The 25,319-nt window shown below is 45.5% G+C and overlaps 1 protein-coding gene across 1 annotated transcript in view; it reads right to left on the bottom strand.

The window, feature by feature from the left end:
- LOC124556587 (E3 ubiquitin-protein ligase RNF170) overlaps positions 1-25,319 on the bottom strand; it is a 129,568-nt gene that overhangs the window by 47,213 nt on the left and 57,036 nt on the right. The window contains exon 4 of the mRNA XM_047130556.1: positions 15,062-15,138. Within this exon, the coding sequence (XP_046986512.1) occupies positions 15,062-15,138 (77 nt within the window). The remainder of the gene's footprint in view (positions 1-15,061; positions 15,139-25,319) is intronic.

Raw genomic sequence — 25,319 nt, 5'->3', positions numbered from 1 at the left:
CAGCAAGCCACATGATGCCAGGACCCAACCCAACCGTCGACGTACCATACGTTCTAGCAGCTTATAAAGAACATCGGTGAGGCTGATGGGCCGATCGCTATCCACATCAAGCGAGTTTTTACTGGGTTTGAGCACCAGAATGATGGTGCTCTCTCGCCATTCCGATGGAAAGACACCATCGCACCAGAGCCGGTTGAAGATGATGAGAAGATGTCGCTTGTAGTCAGATGAAACATGTTTAATCATCTAGCTGTGGATGCCATCAGGCCCAGGAGCTGTGTGAGAGCAATGTGCAAGGGCAGTGAGGAGCTTCCACTCTGTAAATGGGGCTTTATAGGATTCACTGCAGAGTGTAGTGAATGAGAGGACGTTCCCTTCCAGCCGCCGTTGGAGTGTGCGAAAGGCTGGGGGGGTAATCCTCCGATGCAGAGGCTCGAGCAAAGTGCTCGGCAATCGTGGTTGCATTGGTACATAACTCGCCATTTATGGTAACACTGGGGACAGCTGTTGCGGCCTGGTACCCGAAAAGACGTTTGATCTTTGTCCAGACTTGGGAAGGTGACGTGTGGCACCCAATGGTGGAGACGTATCTCTCCCAACACTCCTCCTTCTGTTGTTTCCTAAGGTGGCAAACAAGGGCACAGAGCCGTTTAAAGGCTATAAGGTGTTCCAGGGAAGGGTGCCGCTTATACTGCTATAGAGCTCGCCGACACTCCTTAATTGCTTCAGCGACTTCCGGTGACCAAGGGACTGTCCTACACCTCGGGCACCCTAAAGAACGAGGGATCGCATTTTCTGCCGCAGAAACAATTGTGCTAGTCATCTGCTCAACCATCACATCGATGTTACCATGTGGGGGAGATTCAGAGGTGACAGCAGAGGTGAAAGTTCCCCAGTGCACCTTGTTCAAAGCCCATCTGAGCAGGCGCCCATGTGCCTGATGTTGGGGCAGTGACAGGAAGATGAGGAAGTGGTCACTACCACACAGGTCGTCATGTGCTCTCCACTGGATAGATGGGAGAAGTCCTGGGCTGCAAATTGATAAATCAATGGCCTAGTAACTGCCATGAGCCACACTGAAATGTGTGGTAGCCCCAGTATTTAAGAGGCAGAGGTCGAACTGAGACAGTAAAGTTTCGACATCTCTGCCTCAGCCAGTAAGCATGGTATCATCACACATGGGGTTATGGGAATTAAAATCTCCCAGAAGTAGGAAAGGTTTAGGGAGTTGATCAATCACTGCAGCTAATACATTCAGGGGTACTGCACCATCTGGAGGAAGGTATACATTGCAGACAGTTATTTCCTGCATCGTCCTTATTCTGACAGCCACAGCCTCAAGAGGGGTTTGAGGGGGCACATGTTCACTACAGACCGAGTTTAGGATATAAACACAAACTCCACCTGACACTCGATTATAGTCGCTACGGTTCCTGTGATATCCCTTATAGCCGCAGAGGGCAGTGGTCCGCATTGCTGGGAACCAGGTTTCCTGGAGGGCAGATAGCAGGTGTAAAGCTTAACAGTTGCTGTAGCTCAGCCAGGAGGTGGAAAAAAACGCCGCAATTCCACTGGAGGATGACACTGTGAGACTAGGAAGGCATGGAGCATTCAATGGGGCAATTTACACCTCAGAGTCACCTGCTGCCACCGATTTATTGCCTGAGCAGTCTATATCCATTGTGTCTGAGTGTCTGGCGAGATCTAGGTCCTCAGCGGACGCCAAAATCTCAACCCCATCCTCAGCCGCAGAGCTTGTGGTGGTGGTGGTTGTTGGGATGTTTAAGGGGGACTGAACAGCGAAGGTCATCAGTCCCCCATTCCAAAATCAGGCGAGCCGAAAATCTACGGAGCAGATAAAAACCAAAGGGGGAGGAGACGTCCCCCCAGGCGCTAAAAGAACACAAATGCAGCAAGAAACACTACAGACAAGAACAGGACAGAGGAACACCAGACAGAAAGAAACAGAAGAAAGGAAGATGGCCGGAGACTGGTTGACTGACCACGAGAACAAAAATGGGAAAGAGTCAACCATCTCACGGCACACCAGAACAGCAACAGACACAAGGACAAAAGACACAGAAAGGGAAAGGCGCAGGACCTCCCTAAATCGAATCATAAAAACGACTACCACGGATAAAATTTAAAACGTCATCAGCCATGGAGGCATCGTCGGATAAAACCAAAGCCAAAGTGCCGGGAGATTAAAAGATTGCCGGAGTGTGCGCAGTCGAGGACACTCCAGCAAAATGTGGCCGACCATCAGCCGGGACCCACACTGACACAAGGGGGGATCCTCCTGACGTAACAGATGGCCGTGCGTCAGGTATGTATGGCCGATGCGCAGCCGACACAGGACTACCGAGTCCCTGCGAGAAGCCCGCAGGGAGGAACGCCACACATCGGTCGTCCCCTTGACAGCCCGTAGTTTATTCGGGGCTGTCATGCCACGCCACTCAGCAGCCCACATCCCAATCAGCTTACGGCGCAACACCAGCTGCTGGTCGCGAGCCGTAAGGCCGATCTCCAAAGCCGGGGCGTCGATCGCCCCTTTGGCCAGCCTGTCTACACGTTCGTTCCCCGGGATGCCAACATGACCGGGCGTCCAAACCAAGACCACCGAACGACCAGAACGGACAATGGCGGAAACAGACTCCTGAATGGAGGACACCAGAGGAGAGGAGGGATAGCAGCGGTCGATGGCCTGAAGGCTGCTCAGGGAGTCACTGCAGATCATGATGGACCTACCTGAGCAGAAACGCATATGCTCCAGAGCGCGCAATATGGCCACCAGCTCTGCAGTAAAAATACTGCAGCCAGCCGGCAAGGAGCGTTGCTCAACATGTGCAGCATGAGCAAAAGAGTAGGCCGTGCGACCATCAACCAGGGAACCATCAGTGTAGACAGTCTCACAGTCCGAAAATGAGGCGAGGAGCGCAAGAAAACGGCGACGGAGGGCCACAGGCAGAACCGAGTCCTTGGGTCCCTGTGCCAAGTCCAGACGGACGGACGGCCGGGACAAACACCAGGGAGGCGTAGGTGCACGGACCCGGAAGGGAGGCGGAAGAGGGAATGACCCCTGTTCCGACAGCAGGGACTGAATGCGGACAGCGACGGAAAGCCCAGACCTAGGTCGCCGTTCGGGCAGATGGAGGACCATGGCAGGGAAAAGCAGGCGACGATTGGGATGGCCTGGCGAGCAATGCACGTGGACAGCATAGTCGGCGAGCAGTCGATGGCGGCGAATCCGCAGCGGGGGAACCCCGGCCTCCACCAGTAGACTATCCACGGGGCTCGTACGAAAAGCGCCAGTTGCAAGCTGGACCCCACAGTGGTGTATGGGGTCTAACAACTTCAACACTGAGGGTGATGCAGACCCATAGGCCAGGCTCCCGTAATCAAGCCGAGACTGCACAAGGGCTCTGTACAATCGCAGCAGCGTGCAGCGATCCGCACCCCAAGACGTGTGGCTAAGGCAGCGGAGGGCATTGAGGTGCCGCCAGCATTTTTGCTTCAGCTGAGTAACATGAGGAACCCATGTGAGCCGGGCATCAAACACGAGTCCCAAGAAGCGGCAAGTGTCCACCACTTCAAGCAGGTGGCCGTCGAGGTAAAGTTCAGGATGAGGGTGGGCCGTCCGACGCCTGCAGAAGTGCATAACTCGAGTCTTCGCTGCAGAGAACTGAAAACCGTGAGTCAGAGCCCATGATGCTGCCTTGCGAACGGCCACCTGCAGCCTGCGTTCGGTGACTCCCGTAGTCGTGGAGCTAAATGAGATGCAGAAGTCGTCGGCATACAAAGAAGGAGACACCAACGACCCCACTGCTGCAGCCAGACCATTAATGGCCACTAGAAATAACAAGACGTTCAACACCGAGCCCTGCGGGACCCCATTTTCCTGTATATAAGAGGAACTAGAGGTGGCACCGACTTGCACCCGGAAAGAGCGGCGCAATAAAAAGCTTTGAAGAAAAGCCGGGAGCCGACCACGAAGACCCCACTCATGCAACGTGGCGAGGATGTGATGCCTCCATGTGGTGTCATACGTCTTCTGCAGATCGAAAAATACAGCAACGAGGTGCTGATGTCGGGCAAAGGCCGTACGGACAGCAGATTCCAGCCGCACCAAATTGTCCACTGCAGACCGGCCCCGACGGAAGCCACCCTGGGATGGAGCGAGGAGACCGCGCGACTCAAGGACCCAACACAAACGCCGCCCCACCATACGTTCGAGCAATTTGCACAAAACGTTGGTGAGGGTAATGGGACGATAGCTGTCCACCGCCAGTGGGTCCGCACCGGGTTTCAAGATGGGGACAATAACACCCTCCCGCCATTGCGACGGGAACACGCCTTCGCTCCAAATGCGATTAAATATCGCGAGAATGTGTCTCTGGCAGTCCCTGGAGAGATGCTTCAGCATCTGTGCGTGGATGCAGTCCGGTCCTGGTGCTGTATCAGGGCAATCGGCGAGGGCAGCGAGGAATTCCCTCTCGCTGAAAGGAGCGTTGTATTGTTCAGAATGACGCGTGTGGAATGAGAACGGCGTCCGCTCGGCTCGCTCCTTTAGAGAGCGAAAGGCGGGGGGATAGGATGCAGTCGCAGAGCTCTGAGCAAAGTGCGCGGCTAGCGGTTCAGCAATGGCGGCAGCGTCCGTGCAGACAGCGCCGTCCAAGGAGAGCCCAGGGACACCCATAGGGGTCTGGGATCCATAAATCCGCCGGATCCGGGACCACACGAGCGAGGGGGAGACACGGGAGCCCAGGGATGAGACGTACCTCTCCCAGCACTCCTGCTTACGCCGTGCAATAAGACGACGGGCCAAGGCACGGAGCCTCTTAAAGGCGATGAGGGTCTCCAGAGACGGGTGCCACCTATGACGCTTGAGAGCCCGCCTACGGTCGCGAATAGCCTCAGCAATCTCCGGCGACCACCAGGGGACAGCCTTCCTCCGAGGGAGGCCAGAAGAACGGGGGATGGAAGCCTCGGCCGCTGAAATGATGGATGTGGTTAAAACACGGACCACCTCGTCAATGTCACCCTGTGGGGGAGACTCAATGGTTGCAGCGGAAGTAAAAGCTGGCCAGTCAGCCCTGTGGAGAGCCCAGCGGGGCAGGCGCCCAGAAGAATGACACTGGGGTAGTGACAAATAGATGGGAAAATGGTCACTACCACACAGGTCAGGATGCACTCTCCAGTGGAGGGATGGGACAAGTCCAGGGCTGCAAATAGAGAGATCTATGGTGTTCAAGAGGCTAAGGTCGAGCTGAGCCAACAAATGCTCCACGGCCCGACCGCGGTCATCTGAGACAGTCCCACCCCATAGAGGGTTATGGGCATTGAAATCGCCCAGAAGCAGCAACGGTGGCGGGAGTTGAGCCAGCAGCGCAGCCAAGACATGTCGGGGGAGCTCCCCATCTGGAGGAATGTAAACAGAGCAAATAGTAATAGCTGGCGAGAGCTCAACCCTGGCAGCAACGGCCTCTAAAGGCGTCTGAAGGGGTATTGGCGAGCTACAGACAGAGTGGTGAACAAAGAGGCAAACTCCACCTGACGCTCGTTGACAGCAGCACGGTTCTTATAGTATCCCCGATAACCACGAAGGGCGGGGGTCCGCTGTGCAGGAAACCAGGTTTCCTGCACAGCAATGCAGAGAACAGGGGAATCACGCAGAAGCATTTGGAGCTCAGGCAGGTGGCGGAAATAACCGCCGCAGTTCCATTGGAGAATGGAAGCAGGAAGGGACTGGGAGGGCGTGAATGCGACTAAGAGGCAGACAGCGCTTCAGAGCCAACTGCCACCACCGGGGGAGAGTCAGCTGAGTCCATAGGAGAGGCCCCCAAGGGTTCCGTGAGGGCGAGATCCGCGGCAGAGGCGAGGATCTCCACCTCATCCCCGGAGCCAGGACTATGTACAGCAGGCGGTGCTGAAACCGCCGGAACGTCCTTCTTCTTGGACACATTCCGTTCCTTCTTCTCGCGTCTGCCCTTAGGGTGAGAGGGCTAGGAGAGCTTCTCGGAAGGAGCGTCGGAGGCTGACGACGACGCAGAAGCCCTACGATCAGCAGGTGGCGGAACCTTCAGCCACTGGCTGACATCTGGCTGGGAAGGAGAAGAAACGGAGGAAGGGAGAGCCCCGAGGGACCCCTTCCGCGAGAGAGGAACCGGCGGAGGCAACGCCGCTGGAGAAGGAGGGGGAGGAATCGAGCCTCCCGGTTGTGGAGCAGATGTCACTCCCGAAGTAAGCTTGGGGGGAGCGACAGAAGAGGGTTTGCCCCCAACTGCTAAGGGGTCAACAGAGGAAGGCTTGCCCCCAGGCACGAGGGGGGCAGACAGAGATACACGGCCCCGAGGGCCCACTGAAGGCGGCACAGATGAGGCGACAACCGTCGCTCGCGTGGGCGACGATAACGTGGCTGCAGCATAAGATGGTCGAAGGGAAGCAGGATACAACCTTTCATATTTCAGTTTTGCCTCTCGATAAGTAAGCCGGTCCAGGGTCTTAAATTCCATGATCTTCCGCTCCTTATGAAGAACGGGGCAATCCGGCGAGCATGGAGAGTGGTGCTCCCCACAGTTGACACATACAGGCGGGGGCGCACATGGAGAATCGGGATGAGAGGGGCATCCGCAATCTCGACATGTAGCGCTGGATGGGCAACGGGAGGACATATGCCCAAACTTCCAGCACTGGAAGCACCGCATCGGGGGAGGGACGTATGGCTTCACGTCGCAACGGTAAACCATTACCTTGACCTTCTCAGGCAAGACATCACCCTCGAAGGCCAAGATAAAGGCACCGGTGGCCACCCTGTTAGCCTTGGGCCCTCTATGCATACGACGGACAAAATGGACGCCACGTCGTTCCAAGTCGGCTCTCAGCTCGTCATTGGATTGTAACAAGAGGTCACGATGATAAATAATCCCCTCGACCATATTTAAGCTACTGTGGGGAGTGACGGTAACAGGGACGTCACCCAGCTTATCGCACAAGAGCAACGCTCGTGACTGGGCTGGGGTGGACGTCTTGAGGAGGATGGACCATTCCTCATTTTAGACAACACCGCCACTTCCCCAAATTTATCCTCCTGGTGTTCCACAAAAAACAGAGGCTTCGTCATAAGAAAGGAGTCACCATCAGTCCTGCTGCAGACAAGATATTGCGGTACGTAAGGCTCCCGCTTGGCACTAGATCGGCGTCCCTCCCATGGCGCAGCCAACGAGGGGAACGACTGAGGGTCATATTGTGCAGCATCAAAGTCGACTCTACCACGCTTAGAGACGCTGGCGGCCGTGCGACCACCAGCTTGGTGTGATTTATTGCGCTTCATTGCGCCACATCCGCCCAGATGCCACCTACTCCGAACGAGGGCTCTCCCCAAGGGCGCCACCCAGCCAAAGCAACGGGTACCTGGCCGATATCCCGTTGCCTGGAGTCCCCGTGCCCCAGACAAGATGGGCACATACTCCTTGGCATGCATGGGGAGGAAACAGCTCTGGCATCTGTAGTGCGATCCCTGCGTGGACAGGGGGCTACCACCAAGAGGGTACATGACGACCCCACCACAACGGACTGGCTACCGTGCTGGATTTTAGGTGTTGAAAGGGTCCACAGTTGTCGTAGGCGCTAAGAAGAAGAGTGCGCACAAGGCGAGAAGGAGACAACCCAGAAGATGTTGGGCGTAGTCCCCCCCCACACGACAATAGGTAACATGCAAGATGGTGGAGCATGATGGACCAATAGAAAAACACCACGTAAGGTGTCCTTCCCCAAATGGCACGCACTAAGAACGGAAATTTGGAAATAAAAGGAGGTCAAACCCAAGAGGGGACCATCACAGAAGGCCGAAACGTTTGAGACTCCTTTTAGTCGCCTCTTACGACAGGCAGGAATACCGCGGGCCTATTCTTCCCCCGAACCCGCAGGGGGTGCAGAGCTTGTAGGTAGTGGTGGTGTGGGTGGCACCGCAATTTCCTTGGTCTTAGGGGTCTTCTTTTTGGATTTCTCTTGCTGCTCCTTGGGTTTGCCTGGCTGGGAGAACTTCACTGGCTCGGTCTCCGGGACTGCGGATGAGCGTGAAGCCCTATGACCAGCTGCTTTTGGGCTCTTCAGCCATTGGCGGGTGTCATCTTTCCCACTACACGAAACCTGGGAAGGGAGTGACCCAAGGGACCCCTTCCTAGCAAGAGAAACCAAAGAAGACTTAAGCTTCTTTGGCTTAGAAGTGGGGACAGACGTCCCCAGTGGTTGGGGGGTTGTTGCTCCCAAAGTTGGTGGTGCAGGAGCAACAGGAAGGGAAATCCTCCCCCCCCCCCCCCCCCCCCATCAAGGGGGCAGGTGTAGTCTTCAGGCTCTGAGAGGTGACCTGGGTTGGCAGAGCTGATGGTGCCAGAACTGTTGTAGTGGCGGCGTAAGATGATGTCATACACACAGGATGCAGGTGTTCAAATTTTCTCTTAGCCTCATTGAAGGTCAGTCGGTCCAGGGTCTTGTACTCCATGATTTTCCTTTCCTTCTGGAGAATCCTGCAGTCAGGCGAGCAAGTCGAATGGTGCTCTCTGGAGTTGACTCAGACGGGAGGCGGGGCACATGGAGTATTGGGAGATGATGGGCGTCCGCAATCTCGACATGTAATGCTTTAAGTACAGCGGGAAGACATATGGCTGAACTTCCAGCACTTAAAGCACTGCATCGGGGGAGAGATATAGTTCTTTACATCACACCGGCAGACCATCACCTTGACCTTCTCGGGCAATGTATCACTCTCAAAGGCCAAGATGAAAGCACCAGTGGCAACCCGATTATCCCTTGGAACCCCGATGGACGCGCTGGATAAAATGAGCACCTTGCCGCTCTAAATTAGCGCGCAGCTCATCATCAGACTGCAAAAGAAGGTCTCTGTGAAATATGATACCCTGGACCATATTTAAGCTCTTATTGGGTGTGATGGTTACAGAAACATCCCCCAGCTTGTCACAAGCGAGTAACTCCCACGACTGGGCAGAGGATGCTATTTTGATCAAGACTGACTCAGATCTAATTTTGGGCAAGCCCTCCACCTCCACGAACTTGTCCTCTAAATGCTGAACAAAAAACTGAGGCTTCATAGTCATGAAAGATTCCCCATCAGCTCTCGAACATACAAGGTACCAGGGCGAATAAGATCTACTGCCATCTTTAGCCTCACGTTCCTCCCATGGTGTGGCCAGGCATCAGCAGAGCAATCCCTGTGTGGTCAGGGGGCTACAACCAACAGGGTACATGGCAGCCCCGCCACAACGGACTGGCTACTGTGCTGGATATCAGGTGCAAAGAAGTCCATGTTCATCGTCAATGCATAAATCAACACTGCATAGTGCATTGTGGAAAACGCACCCAGGAAGGTGTCCCAAGAGATGGAGAATGGGCAGGACTGCAATGCGGCGACGAGCAAGTGGGCTAAAGATCTCAATGCACAATGGACATGATGCACCTTTTAAGGCACCCTTCCCCAATTGGCTCGCTCTTCATGGAAATTTTGAAGAATGGAGGTCAAACCCTGCAGGGAACCATCACATAAAGGCCGAAATGTGTGAAACTCCTTTTAGTCGCCTCGTACGACAGGCAGGAATACCCAGGGCCTATTCTAACCCCTGGACCCGCAGGGGATGAAGCAAGGTATTCAGCACCCTGATGGCTAAACTAAAACCTGCCAATAAAGCATATTGTATACTGTACTAGCTGCGAGACAGGGGGGTGAGCTGGATAGGAACCCAATTTATATACCAACGTATCAATGATGAAGCACACTGAGCACTAATCAGATGCACTAACAGGCTTGAGTGTAATTGCTGCATGATTTCCCATGACTGTTAAAGAGCAAATACTGGCATGGTCCCACCCTTGTGCTACCTGCATGGCAAGGTAACAGCTCGCGCATCAACAGTGCATTGCCTGTGCAGCCAGAGGGCCACCAACATATGGGCATCTTATGACCAAGCATGTGGATTGGTAACCCCACTGTGTACCGGGTGATCTTCCCTCACAACACACACCTCTGTACAAAAAAATCTGAAAAGGTGCAGGTCAAACCCAGGTGTTGGGTTCAAACATGAGTTAACTGAAGTAAGTGGTGTAAAATAAACAAAATTGGAAAATCTATAATAGATTTCATACAAACAGGCAAGGTTATCAACAATGAACCTGTCCTACAGATCAAGTCAGGAAGTCAAGTAAGGAAGTAGTACTACAACGATTTGGGACCCCATACTCACCACACACTTATTCACACTCACAAAAGAGTTGTGAGGCCCTTGGGGAGGGGTGGAAAGAGTGGATTCTCAGAACTGATTGTAGTCTCCTGGTTCGGAGCTGGGTGGAGGGCTTAAATCTTAGGAAGGGAGGGAGGAGGAGAGGGGAGGCTCAGAATGCTCTACACATACGGGCTATGGAGAGGGGCAAATATCAGCCCTATTAACTATAGAGGTTAGCATTAGTAATTCCCGATTAGAGAAAGAAAATTTTCATGTAGCACCAGTTAAATGCAGCACCATGAACAGAAAGCACCCAGAACGAAACTCATTTATAAAGGTAATAACACTAACATAGTACTATAGTGGTGCGCACATAAGAAGGTAGTTGGTGGGGTGATGCGCAGTGGCAAGCTGCACTGTACCACATGATGTTCCAGCCATTAGCATCATTCTACCGTGTCTGCCAGCACCACACACTTTGGCATGCACATAGAATATTTAGCACTGACTTTTGTGTTAGTTTAGGTATGGCGAGGTTACTTAGCCACTATAGTGTCCATTATGCATGGCATAAAGCAAACAAAAGTCTTACACTAAAAAGTGACAGCTATGATTTTCCATATAAATTATACCAGTGAGAGTCAGAAGTAGAAACAGCAGCCCAGTATATTGCTCACCCTGGGGTTGCCAGTTATCAGGGTAGGCAACGGCTAGAGGATGAGGAGTGGGACAGAGACCACACTGGTGACAATGGAAAGTATTTTTCATCTCTCTTTGCACAGTATGCATCACACCGTCTGATTCTTACATGCACATCACCATAAGAAAATAAAATTACCTGAAATCAGAACTGAATACCAACGAAATTTTGAATTCTGCTAGGAGTGTCTACAGCAACGAAACACCAGACATCAGTAGTGGATGCATGTTTATAGCCAGAAATAAAATGACGTAAAGTAAGTTTGGTGAAAATGAGCATTAAAGGTGCACTGTGAGTGGTAACTGGGTGCTTTTATAGACTTCCTGCCTCTAGGGCCACAGCGGCAGAGCATTTAAGAGAAAACTTGGAGAAGATTGTGTGTAAGTTACCTGATCATGTTATATTTTAGGGGTAATATTGCAACTTACTGGTTATTGACTGGAAGCTGCAAATGACTAGAAGTGGTAGGAACAGAGATTGGGTGGTTTTGTTCTAAACACCTTAAATGAACTTGAGTAGCTAGTCAAGAACTGACTCGCAAGGGTAATGCCTGGAATAATCTAATTACAAACAGGTCGATACCATTCAGTTCACTTAACATAGAGCAGGGAATCTGTAATCATAAGGATGTAATTGCATCATTGATGACAGGTATCAATAAGAATGTTAAGAAATGTAGGAGGATATAGGACGATATTTCTCCTTAGGAAGTGAAACAAGAAACATATTTTAGATTACCTGAGCATATAACACCAATCTCCAACTCTGAGACAGAAAATCTTGAGTATAAATGGGCGAAGTTCAATAATATTGTACAATACATCTTAGACAAGTATGTGTCAACCAAAGTTGTGACGGATGGGAAAGGTTCGCCAAAGTTCCAAAAGGTGTGCTAGAAAGTTGCTCCAAAACCAAAGAGAACTTCACTATGACAAAAGCATTGCCAAAATAGTTAGTTGACAAACAAGCTGGTATCAATTTATAGCAGGCTTTTGTAGCTTGGTATTAAAACCTACCCAGAACACAAACATCATCTTTTTAGGAATCAACACATATTCTGAAAACAACAATCTTATGAAACCCCACTTGTTTTGTTGCCCACAAGATTATGAATGCACTAGATACTGGTGCCTGGGTCTAGTATATTTGTAATGGATTGAATTCAACAATTTTTCGATTCCTCAGAAACTATTAGGCTACTGGCCCAACATGTATTAATAAAATTTACTCATTTTCGAATAGTCTTATGAGTCCACCTGGCATGGAATGGATCCCAAGTAATGACCATTGACCTAAGTTTTTCTACAATGGAAGCATAGTGGCCTAAATACTTTCACAGGAGCTTCTTTCAAGTGGCCCCTGACTAGTATGTTGAAGCTTGGCTAAATCAGTGGGTTGCAGGATATGTCCTTTCCATGCCAGACTCAGTCCAGGCAATAGTTTCACATTCATGAGACATTCCTCAGAGTAAAAGCCATCAATGACCTTCCATGTGGATTGTAACACACATGATGGCTTTCCATACAGTTCTGAATATAATGGCTCAACTGGTCAAGACTTTGAACTCTTACAAGAATCTTTTTTGCCCAGTTCAGTTGTGTATCTGGCAACCACTCTTGCCCAAACTGTTACAGATTATTTGCTGTTATCCTGAGGGTACTTGATGATGCTCACTTTTGAGTGGCAATATTCACCTGCCAAGACTGTGATGAAACTTAGCTACTTAGCCACACATTATCCCACTGATTCCATTGAGGATACAGTTCTATAGCTCCCCATGTACATCAGGATTCATACGTATGCAGAGCTACTCATAGATTTACAGAGATTTCTCACAGAAACAATGCTTGCAATAGAAGAACAGTATGTCAGTGTTGGATAATAACCTCACCGCAGTGCTGAAATGTTTCACCATTTTTATTAAAAGGGCATCAGATCCTGAATTAATTCATATTCACATAAAATGCCCAATGGAACATTATGCCTATTATGATTAGCCAAGAGAAGGAAATGTTAGGCAGTTCTCTGATATGTCGTAAAGAGTGTTCCTAATGACAAGTTCTTGTGATGGCAAGTAGACTAAGGCTACATTCACCTAGCTGTAGGCAGATACTGTAACAACTATTCTGTGCACAATAACGGCTGTAGCAACATGTGAAATGGTACAGAAAACTTACCATGCAATTACACTACCTTCACATTTACTCATTATACGAATTATCACTTGTGCATGAATTTTAGTCACTAAGCACAGGTGTGCTTGTTGGCTGAAAGTGCCACCTCTATTGGCACATTATGTTTTAGCCACACTAGAAGCTTTAATGTCTCTTTACAACTCTTTATACTTTCCCTAACCTTTTTACTGAAATGAAGAGTAGTGAGGGAAGCAAGCTAGATATCAACATCTGTTGTCAGCATTGGTCAATAAAACAGCACAGTGTACTGAAACACTCCCCCCTCCCCCCTTTTGTTTTAACAAATGAAGTAAGAGATACAGGGATACACTAACAAAAATAGATCTCTATACTAATGAACGAATGAACTTCGAACATACTTTTAATTCTATCATTAATAGAATTAGAATTTCAGATAATTATGATGATTTTAACATACTTTGTGCTGATTGTTTTACACTTGGGGGGGGGGGGGGGGGGGACACTTGGTTGTTCAGTAGTTTTCTATGATCATATTTGACTTACCAACACTGGCTGGAGGTGAATTGCAGTAGGTTGCAAAGAATCGAAAGTACTAAATATGACATCCCTCCTTTGAGTCACTTGAATGAGCATCTGAGACAGTCTGCTTGCACATGGCTCCATACTCCAGTGGGAGCACCAAAAACACTGTTGTGTGCCTAAACATGCATATTACCACCCACAGTCCAGTGGTTGTCAATAAAAAATGCACTATTCTGTTAAACATCACTTATTTTACATTTTGAAAAGCCCTTCAAAGTCCCTTATGAATACAAAAATATCACATTCACTGAAAACTTTTACTTCCTTCTTTAATAGTGAGAAAGATAGAGAGGAAACAGATCTTTAAATTCAGTCATTACATTTTTAAGATAACCTCCTCAGGTCTAACTATCTGGTACTGGTAGACTGTATATTCACTGACAATCTATCGAGACACTGGGAATTCTCACATCTTCAGAGTTTACATATACAATAACATCACAAGCAGCTAGGTAATTCAAACTCTGAAATATAGCCTCAAATGCCTGAGTAAGCCCAGGCCAATAGGGTGTAAAAAGTGGCCCAGAGGTTACACAATGATAAAGTTTTTTGTCTATAAATGAATTCACTTCCTCAGAACATATCTCACTTTCAAGCTTGGTGGTTTGATACAGGTTTCTATGTATCTCACAATCAAAGCCTAGAACCACAAACTCTGTAATATCAATGTTCTACAAATGTAATAATGCAAAAATAATGACCCCTGAAGTATGCAAAAAGTTCATATTATTAAAGGACCAGTGCTACTTATTAACCGCAGCTTTGGCCACCCAACTGTCAAACTTAAAGTGAGCAAACACAGGCAGTGAACTGTAATATGTGAAATGCATAAATTAAAGTCATAATGTCTAACAATCCTCCTCTAATGACTGGCGTAACAGCAGTGTAACATACATGGTGGTTGCAAATGCTATGTTGTAACATTCAGTGGTAATTGCTAACTTAAGGCATACAAAAAGTTACTTTTGTAACTACAGATAATCTGAATAATAATGAGATGTTTCATTCTGATCAGACATTTTTGATTCATGTGAGAAAATGGGGGGAATGCAATGAAGCAATAGAGAATACTGAAATGGGAAAAAGTCTTAAGGGTTTTTTTTTCTTTGAATTTGGCAGTGTGTATGGTCATTAAGTTTTATTGACTGTGTCGGCTCTGTAACGCCATTCTAACTGGTAACATTTGTCACTTTTTCATCACTCACACACACACACACACACACACACACACACACACACACACACACACAGAGAGAGAGAGAGAGAGAGAGAGAGAGAGAGAGAGAGGGGGGTCCTTCACAAACACTACATTTTGCCTACTGCTACATGCTGATGGGTCTTGGAAATCTCTAGTCTTTAACTATATCTTACCAAAAATCACATTTACTTACATTTGCTCTACACAATGGACATGGCTTGATTACTTCTATTAGAGGCCTATGGCGAAAAGTTTGCAGCAGACAGTGCCCTGAAATTAATCACATGGCAGGTTATATTTCGGTAATACACTAATGTGACAGAGATAAAAATTATCTACTACTTCATCCTCAAACTCTAAACCATAATTAAGCATAAAAAGTAATAACATACAGATGTAAATACATATGAGGTCAATGGCTTATGAAATTCCATTATCTAATAGCATGTTGCAAATTTGAAACAGAGAAAGCAAGAAAGCAGTAATTATAAAAACCAGCAACACTTTGGATGAACTGAAAAAATTAGAAAATGGTTACATATCAAGGACAAAATGTCATCTCTAAGCAACAACTGGTTGATTCTGTTTCCCACTATTGTTCAAATCAAATTACCTAGCAACCTCCCTCCCCCCCCCCCCCCCCCCCTCCAAATCCCCTCCCCCTCTACTGACCAAAATTAAGGACATTAAATTCCAACCTCGTCTTTTCTTCTGGTAGCTGATCTGCAAATAAGTCACCAAAATCTATAACTTTCTGCAGGTCAATTTGATATTTTCTACAAAATAAACTGCAGCAAAATGACATGCTGAGCAGAAAGTGTTCTGAAAGCTGCATTTGACATGCAAGAATGTATAGATACAAACTAAAAGCAATCCTTATGAAACAACCAGGGAATGTGCTAAGTAAAACTATTTCAGGGGGGAGATGGATAACAGACTCAGTGGTATAATACGGTTACCCCTTGCAACAATACCAAAACTACGTAGGCAGATGTCATGCCAGAAGAGCAATGGGGTGGAAAATAACTGAAGATAAAAAGTATAGGGCAAAGAAGTGAGATGAGGGACAAGAAATGAGAAGGGAGTGGTAATGGCGTCACTCAGGAAGGAGACTATTGCAGGGTTAGGCTGGAGGGATTGTGAGAATGGAGGATGTGCTGGAGGGACACAACTCACCTTAGCATTTCAGAGAGGCACTCAGGTATTAAAAACCTTAGCCACATTCCTTGTCAGGGTCTGACCATTTCACCATCTATATCTACATCCCCACTCTGCATGCCACTGTGAAGTGCCGGGCAGAGCATACTTAGAATCGTGCCACATGTTTGGGTTGTTTCCTCATTCCAATTATGTATGCAATGTGGCAATAATGATAGCTTAAATACCTCTGTGTATGCTCTAATAAGTCTAACCTTATCTTCACAATCCCTCAGGGAGTAATATGTAGGAAACTGAAGAATCTCTCTCGATTGTTCATGTAATACTACATATTCTTGAAACTTTGCAAGCAGGCTTTCATACAATAATTGCTATTATCTTCCAGCATTTGACAGTTCAGGTTTCTCAGTGTTTCAGTGACTCTCCCCCATTGGTCTAATAAATCCGTATGCTTTGTGCCACCATTCTTCATATTGTTTAAGATTCCCTGTTAGACTTACTTAGTATGGTTTCCACACACTTACGTTATATTGTAAGATAGGACACAAAGTGATTTGTAATCTATCTGCTTTGTAAATTAACTGCATTTCCACAGTATCCTGACAACGAACTGAAGTTTGCCACTTGATTTACCTGTGACTTAGCCTATGTGCTTACTCCATCATACGTAAGATCTGTTAGCCCAGGTATTTGTATGAGTTGACTGATTTCAATTGCAACTCATTGATATTGCTTTTGCATTTTGTAAAGAACACAAATTTCTGACAATTTAAATCAAATTTAAAAACTTTGTACTACTATGAAATAATATCAAGATTTAACTGGATATTTGTGCAGCTTTTTTCAGATTGTATTTCATTATGGGTAACTGCATTATCTGTAAAGGTTATAAGGTTATTATCAATAGTGTCTGAACAAACATTGTCCAAAACACTTCCCTGTGTTGAAGTTATTTCTACTTCTGTTGACACTCTATCGAAGATAACATGCTATGTCTGCCCTGCCAAGACATACATTAATAAGCATTAGAGTAATACTGCGTCCATCTGATTGCCTTGACTCACAGCTTTCAGGATGTCGCTGAGAAAAGTGGACATTACATGAGCAGTATCTTCATATAGAAGACATCATTCTGTTTGAGATATCTCATTACATTTGAGCTCCAAATATGTTTAAGTAATCTACAAGTGATGGATGTCAAAGACGTTGGAGACTCATTTTTCAGATCACTTCTGCTACTCTGCTACCCTTCCTATTGGTGGATGTGACCTGTGCTTTCTTCCAATCACTGGGCACAGTTTTCTGTTTACACACTACGAGTATATTATGGTTAAAAATGGGACATAACACAGCTGTAAATTCAGTACTGAATCTGACAGGGATTAGACTGGGCCCAGGAGCCTTGTTTAAATTTATCTTTTTAGCTATATCTTAACATAACTGATACTAATAACTGCCACTCATCTTTGCAGTAGTGCAGGAAATAATCTGGGGCAATACTTCTGTATGTTGCTTAGTGAAAAGACACTGGAAAACTGAGTTCGGCATTTCTGCTTTCACTTTGCTACCTCCAATTTCACTTTCAGTGTCATCAATGAGTAACTGGGCACTAACTTCGGTGTCGCTGGCAGCGTACTTATGACTAGAATTTCTTCAGGATGGATGGATAGAATATAGTGTTTTAAAGAGACCAAACTGTTATGATCATCAGTCCCTCCATAATGAGTATGTTAGAAACATGGGAGATGAGGGAAGGCCATTGAGTTTTAAACCACAAGCAAACAGGAGAGGGGGTGTGGATCAACGACTGTTATAGGACAGACACAAGAGGCACTAAGAATGAATTATTAAATGAGTCAGGGGGTAAAAGATAATAGTGTAGAATATATGTCTGCTGGGAGCAATTCAAGGCTCTCAACAGCTTATCACACAATGCGAGATGCATCCCACCCGACTAGGCTCCCGTGGTCACTGTACCACATTAAGAGTCAACAGGACAGCTACCTAATAAGAGGAGCATTAAAACATTTAAAAAAAGAAATTATGACTCATGGCAATATTAAAACGAACTTGGAATGTCAGGTGTTGAACCAGCCTTCCATCTGGGCAAGCAGCCTGAGATCCCTGGGGCTAAAAATGCAGTAGTAGGTGACCCTCTTCCCCATCTGGCAGCTGGCAGGACCATAACAATGCATGTTTCAGATAAAAGTATGCTATCCACTGCAACGGATAAAATTTGAAACCTGATTTTCTGCCTGGACATTAACAGCTAGGACTTCAGGGAGTGTCTTAGCCAACCGTGAAGCTCAGTCTGCAGCAGCTAAGATGGGGCACTCCAGCCGTATATGAGTGACTGTCAGGGATCGACCTTCAACTGCAATGGATGGGCCAATTTGTTACAGGATGCATCCATGGGTCAGACTGGTGTAACCAACATGGAGGTGGCAGAGGATTGTGGATTCATGACAAGATGAACAAAGAAAAGACTGCCACACACTCATATACACTTTGACAGTCTGTAATTTATTTGGTTGTGGCTGAAACACCCCATTCACTGTTCCATACTACTAAGAGTCAGTGATATAATATTGTCTGCACGCCAGATCCTGGCACTTTTATTTCCAGAGCACCCTTCCTGGTAGCAGCATTGACGAGCCAGGTCACAAGTGTATTCCCCAAGATCCCAACATGACTGGAGGCCAAAGGAATACTACTGTCTTCCCACTGTCATGGAAGTCTAAAAAGAGAGCTTGTATTTGTGTTATCAGTGGAAGCCAGGGCCAACAGAGGGTTATACCATTTATGTTGCTCAAGTAGTCACTGTAGGTAAGGAAAGACTCACGTAATTGGGTGCAGTTGAACTGAAACATACACAATTGCCACCAATTCAGCCACAAAAGCACCGCATTAATTAGGCAGGGAGGGTTGCTTGCTGGTTCTAAGGCATGTGAAGGTTGTAATGTGACAACATGCCATTCAGTGAAGGCTAGGCATAGTCAAGGCGCAACAGTAGAGAAAATGGACGCTTATCCCATCTGTGGGCCAGAATCGAAGGCAAAGCGGAAGTGCTTCTACCTGGTGGCAGCTAAATTAAAGAACGCTATGTGGGAGACAGTGTCTGGCTTGTGCTACACTCTGACAGCGAAATAACAAAAGAATTAAACTAAATAATATTGTTATGTGTAGTAAAAATATAAATGTAATATTACTTTAATATATGAAAATGACTGTAATTGAATATTGTAATGCTATGGTATGTTTAATTGTAAATACAGAACTTGGCGTAATGTAAAATAATGTTTAGGTGTGGGGGGGAATCTCCGAGAATGATAACAGTGTACAGGTTGGCGCGTAATATTGGTGGTAGAAGCAAGTTGGCTTAGCTCTGAGGCAGAACAAGTGTTAGGTGGCGTAAAAGTGACTGCCAGTGTGTGCTATGGTAACGTTGCTAACAGACCATTTAGAAGTGAGCTGAAAACAGATATGGACTTCGTTTATCGTATGGCTGCAAGCTAAATGGACACTAAGGCTTGTAAGATGCAGTATTTCGATGGAGATGGACTGTGAGTGGCAAAATAGTACGGTTTCCCGCTCTGGGGTACATGGCACTGCACGGTGCAAGGCTGCGTTAATTGCGACGAGTTGCTTGTGCCAACGGCGAGGTGTGAAGGGACCAGTAGCTGCATCCAATGGCGTATTGTGATCTCAATAACTGATGAGGTCCATGGGTGAGCTCACTTCGGTAGCAACGAACTAGAAGTTATCTTACAAGAGTATTATTACGAACAGTGGTTGTTATACCGACGCCAGTACCAGCACATTTATATTTTGTGTAATAGTCAAACCAAGTTCTCTACAGTGTGTAAAGGTTGGAGGCAATAATAATTTTGTGGTTTAAATTGCATTCCCCGAGTGTAATCAATTATTTAAAGGAAACAGCTCATTATTATCCCATATCCAGTGATTTCTATGTGCTACAACATCAGTGAAAAGTTATGGTGCGTGAGTATCGGCGTAGCTATATTACAAGAGAAAATAGTCAGAATTAACGCCGAAATCGCCAGCAGATGCTGCTTCATGCAATGGATGGAAGATGCCAGGTACTGTGCCACCTTAATTACTATCCAGCTCGATGTGGTGGCTCTTCAGTACATTGCCATAGTCAAAAATTACTCAGTTCCATCCGAGCAACGTAATTCTCAATTAGTGTTTTCAGTAACTATATTGGCAAGCAGATCTATATTGTTCTTTAATTAAGCGTTCAAGGAAATTGCTGCCACCACAGTACACATTGTGCCTTCAGCACAATGCAAGCTCAATAACATTAAATTCAGTAATTATAATTTGTGTAGTTTACATTAACCTAAAACAAGTTCAAGTGTTTATCATGTGTGTTTATGTATTGTGAAACGATTTCAGGCTGTGGTAGTGTTTTAAATGAGTAATGTCGTCCTGCTGGGCAATATCAAACATACAGAAGTAAGTGCTCCCCGTTCAGTTACTTCAAAGAGATTATCACTGCTACTAATAATCAAATATAGACGTAAAAATAAGTTGGTTACGCACCATTATCATTATTTATTCCAAAAATTCCATGTAGTAGTTGGATCACCATAGGGTGTCTATTCAAACCTATTACACGCAAGAGCCGCTTTCCGGAAGTCCGATGCCGCATGGTCTAATAATAATACAGTAAATTTGGGTAGTGGCAACGCAAGGTATAGCCTGTCAAGCCTCCAATTCTTGAAGCACTTGCATATACAGTACTCACCGAGTACCAAAAGGAAGAACTGGTGAACAACCGAAGGGTCTATCACATCCTTTCGATTAAGAGAAAGATTTAGACAAATTTGCAGGTAAGGGATGCACAATTGGGGGTGTTTCAAGTGTGATGTAGTGATAGGATTGAGAGGATGTAAGCAAAAGTTGGAACTGATGGACTCTTTACCAGTACAATAATGGAATTTTTTGACCAAGGCTGCTTTTCTGGAAGTCTTACACCCCTATCAGGAAACAACAGGTATTGGTTAGGATTTTCTGCATGGCTAAGACTATGTATGTCATAGCTGAGGAGTAATTAGTGGTTCCTGATCCATAAGGGGCAAATCTCTGCCTCTATCAGGTGGTGGTCTACAGGGCTCGTCTGGTAGTCACCAGTTGCAAGCCTGATCCCACAATGGTGGATCGGGTCTATGAGACTCAAGGCCAATGGTGCTGCTAATCCATAGGACAGCCTTCCATAATCCGTATATGATAAAATGAGAGCTTTGTAGAGTTGCAAAAATGATGGAATGGTCCACACCCAAGGAAGAGTTACTGAGACAGAATAGGATGTTTAGTTAAAACTGGTGTGTCCACTTAAGCTGTTGTATAAGGGATAACCAACTTAACATCAAAAATGAGTCCTAAGAAGCAATATGCCTTGACCACATTAAGTAGCTTATTATGTAGGTAAAGTTCTGAGTGTGAATGAACAGTTTTACATCTGCAGACACACGTGGTGCAAGTTTTGGTAACGGAAAAAACATAATCAATATTTTGCCTTCCTTACAGCAACCTAATGTCGTCCCTCTGTTGGAAGAACTATAGTAGATGCAAAAGTCATTATTGCATGAGGATGGTGAGACTATACATCCCACTGTCCCTGCAAATCCACTGAACACTATTAGGAAGAGGATCAGACTCAGCAGAGAGCATTGTGCAACACCATTTTCTTTTATGTGGGAAGCACTGTAGTAATTACCGATTTGAATTTTGAAGGATCACTGGGAGAAAAAATGTTGGATGGAAACCATGAATGATCCACAAAAACCCTACTCATATAAGGTGGTGAGGATGTGGTGGTTCCATATGGTATCATAGACTTTACACAGGTCAAAGAAGACAGCAATGAGATGCTGATGACAGGTAAAAGCCAATCTGATAGACTCCAGGCAGAGCAGCTGATTGCTCCTGATCAGCTGTCCTGAAACCCACACTGTGAGTCAGACAAGTGATCCCTGTTTCCAGGGCCCAGCACAGATGTTGCCTTGCCAAACACGCAAATCATTTGCAAAGGACATTGGTACAGCAGATTATATCTGCTCCATATGGGGTCTTCCCTATCTCAAAACTGGGGTTATCATACTTTCCCTGCCGGCCGGAGTGGCCGTGCGGTTAAAGGAGCTACAGTCCAGAACCGCGTGGCCGCTACGGTCGCAGGTTCGAATCCTGCCTCGGGCATGGATGTGTGTGACGTCCTTAGGTTAGTTAGGTTTAAGTAGTTCTAAGTTCTAGGGGACTGATGACCACAGCAGTTAAGTCCCATAGTGCTCAGAGCCATTTGAACCATACTTTCCCTCCATTACCTCTAGCCAGATTCAGTTACGGTTGATGTGCCTGCATTTTATAGACAGATGGTGTGACATTTAATTTTGTATTCTATAAGGACCCAGAGCTGCATTTCAATAAATTGTAAGAGCACTGAGGAGTTCCCACTCAGAGAAAGGGGTGTTATACGGTTCCAAACATTGTGTGTAGGAACACAGGGTGACACATTTTCCTAGCCTTATGAGGAGAAGGAAGGTGGATTAGTTGTCAAACACTTGATGCTAATGCAAATTGTATCCCCAGATGGTAAGCAAAGACAATAGGGTTGGATTTCACTATGCCATCCTTACAGATGCCTGAGATACCAGTCATTTTTAGCTGACCACACAAACACAGTAAATTGCTAGGTCTAACGTACTTAGTAGAAACAGACAAAGACAAGTACTGTAAAGCTGCAAAACGTTTTTACTCAAAGGAAAGTGACCTGCATCTGGGGTACAAACTGAAGTGAGGGAAGATGAAGAGTACTTTGGTCTCCTGCATAAGAAAATTGATTACTCTGTAAATGCACTTCAAAGCCATTTTAAGAGCATTTCTGATTTAGCAAATTATAGATGACAAATTACAGATTACTTCTGATGAAACTAACAATAAAATTGTTAGTAGTACAATACAAGATGTTTGCATTCAGACTTGTGAGTTTGTTGAGATTGGCATGATCACAAGAGGCATAAAATCCTAGCCAACCGCTGAAGCAGTCACAAGAAAGTAGAGTTTCAAGTACTCCTTATAAAAACAGGAGTCAACATACTATTAAGTACAGGAATTTGGATAAAAACTGAAATTAACAGCAGTGAAATTTTTGAGGTGAATTTAAGAATATGTCAAAAGGGGTACCCAGAAATCGAAGCTGCATGCTCTGTGGGGGGAAGGCTCAGTAGGCTATAAACTTATAATTGGGTCCTCCTATTAACCTGCAGACACAATAGGCTTGTTTTACTCATGGGAGACCATCACAGAAGGGTTGAAAATCTTGAACTGCCATCTTAACTGATGAAATGTGATGCCCTCCCAACATAATTTTCAGTTTTGTTCTGTTTGTACACTTATCCTTTCCAACTGTTTCTCTCAAATTTCTACTTACTTCCTTTCATCTCCTTGAAATCGCTCCTGAGTATTGTATTTAGTTCAGCATATTCCACCAGCTTTATATCATCAATTGTTTGGCACTCTTACCTGCTCTTTTATAGTTACATAGTTCTTTTGAGATTTTTCTTTTGCCTCTTTCATTCTTGCAAAATTTGATACTGTCTGCACAAGTGTCTTTTTATATAACTGTCCATTATGTACAGTTCCATACTTTCTGCTGCCAAGTTGGTTGCTTAACCCTCAAGCAAGTATGGCTATGTACAAAATGCACCAACTACAAACAACATTGTTTTGTACCATTCCACTAATTTTTGCAACTGCTAGCCCATACCTATTCCTTAATTATTACTTCAGCTAATACAGTGATAAGTTGTGTTTTTACATACCCACGTGAACAGCAACAATATAAAATAAACAGTGAACTATGTGAGGAAAAAGGGTTTACGATTTGTGAGGGGGGAGGGGGGGGGGACAGTGAGTCAGCTATCTAGAAGATAATTAGCAATCAAATAAGCAGTTGGCAGGGATCTGATGCAACTGCTTTGTTTGATGCTTCAAGTAGTTTATTACTGTGGGGTAACACTTTTACACAGCAACAGAGTGGTATAATGAAAGTTGACTTCATTATTGTTTAATTGAACAATGATTTAGCTCACACAACGTAAGTTTATTTTATTACTGTTTAATCAAACTTTAAACTGAGATGTTTACCTTGGTAATATAAAGACAGCCATTCTTTACATGTGTATCAAGTATAACACAGACCCACTTCTGTTAAGAAAAATGGCATGCCCGCTTATATTGTCAAAATGGTGTGCCTACTCGAGAGTTCGTTAAATCTCCTCATAAATAAATTTGCATAATCTATATTTCTGATTTGCTACTTGAAGAGTTTGTAACTGTCTTGTTTTGCATACTGTTTTACTGTCAATTTTACTTGTCTGTGACCAATCGAAATTCTAAAGTAGTTAAGGACTGTCACATTTAGTACAACTAATTTGTTATTTGATAAAATATGGTCAATTCTATTTGGTGCTTGTCAACTTAACTTCCTATTTCCCCCTCCTCCTTCCCTCCCCAGTAGAAGATTGAATCATACTGCTCTCATCTGCCATTTGTGTTGTCATACCAAAAGATAACCACTAAAGATTTTTTGTTTACTTTTCTACCTACTTTGCATTAAAATTGCACATTATCTTGCGGTTGGATATGCTGCCATTTATTAGTTTCTACAGCTCTATGATACTTCTGAATCCTCATCAGAATGTGTGCATGTTGGTCCATAGATTTGAATGATTACTGTGGAATATCTTACATTTACCTTAAAACAAGTCTTGCTAATCTGTCTTTCATTCTTTCAATGTAAGTTCCATTGTTTTTCAATTTTCTTGCTTTACAATAAAGCCAACACAGAAGTTTCTTTCCTGTTCTTCTGTAATAAAATTTATTGCTCAAAAAAAGTTTTGCACCACATGCATATCTGCAAAAATAAAATAAAACTATGAAATAAGAATAGAAAACTAACCAAAATACTGGCAGTCTGCCTGAAGGTGAGCACCTTTGCTCATCTCTTAAATCAAAATCTGTTACTGAGTAACATTCAATACTATGTTGGTCCACCTCATGCACTGTAACACACTTTGATCCTCCTCGGTGTTCTCCCCACAAGTGGTAGAGATGTTGCTGCTCAAACCTGTTCCATCCTTGGGATCATCCAGTGTGTAGGATGATTAATATGGTGAGAAACTGCAAGTTCATCTGACCTCAAGCCTGCTCCATTGTGTTCATGTCAGCATATACAAAAGATCATTTTGTTCTGTCAATTACTGCCTTGT

This window comes from Schistocerca americana, chromosome X (assembly GCF_021461395.2).
Source record: "Schistocerca americana isolate TAMUIC-IGC-003095 chromosome X, iqSchAmer2.1, whole genome shotgun sequence".
NCBI lineage: Eukaryota > Metazoa > Arthropoda > Insecta > Orthoptera > Acrididae > Schistocerca > Schistocerca americana.
Note: the sequence above shows the minus strand (reverse complement) of the source record. Positions and strands in the feature narration are given on the sequence as shown.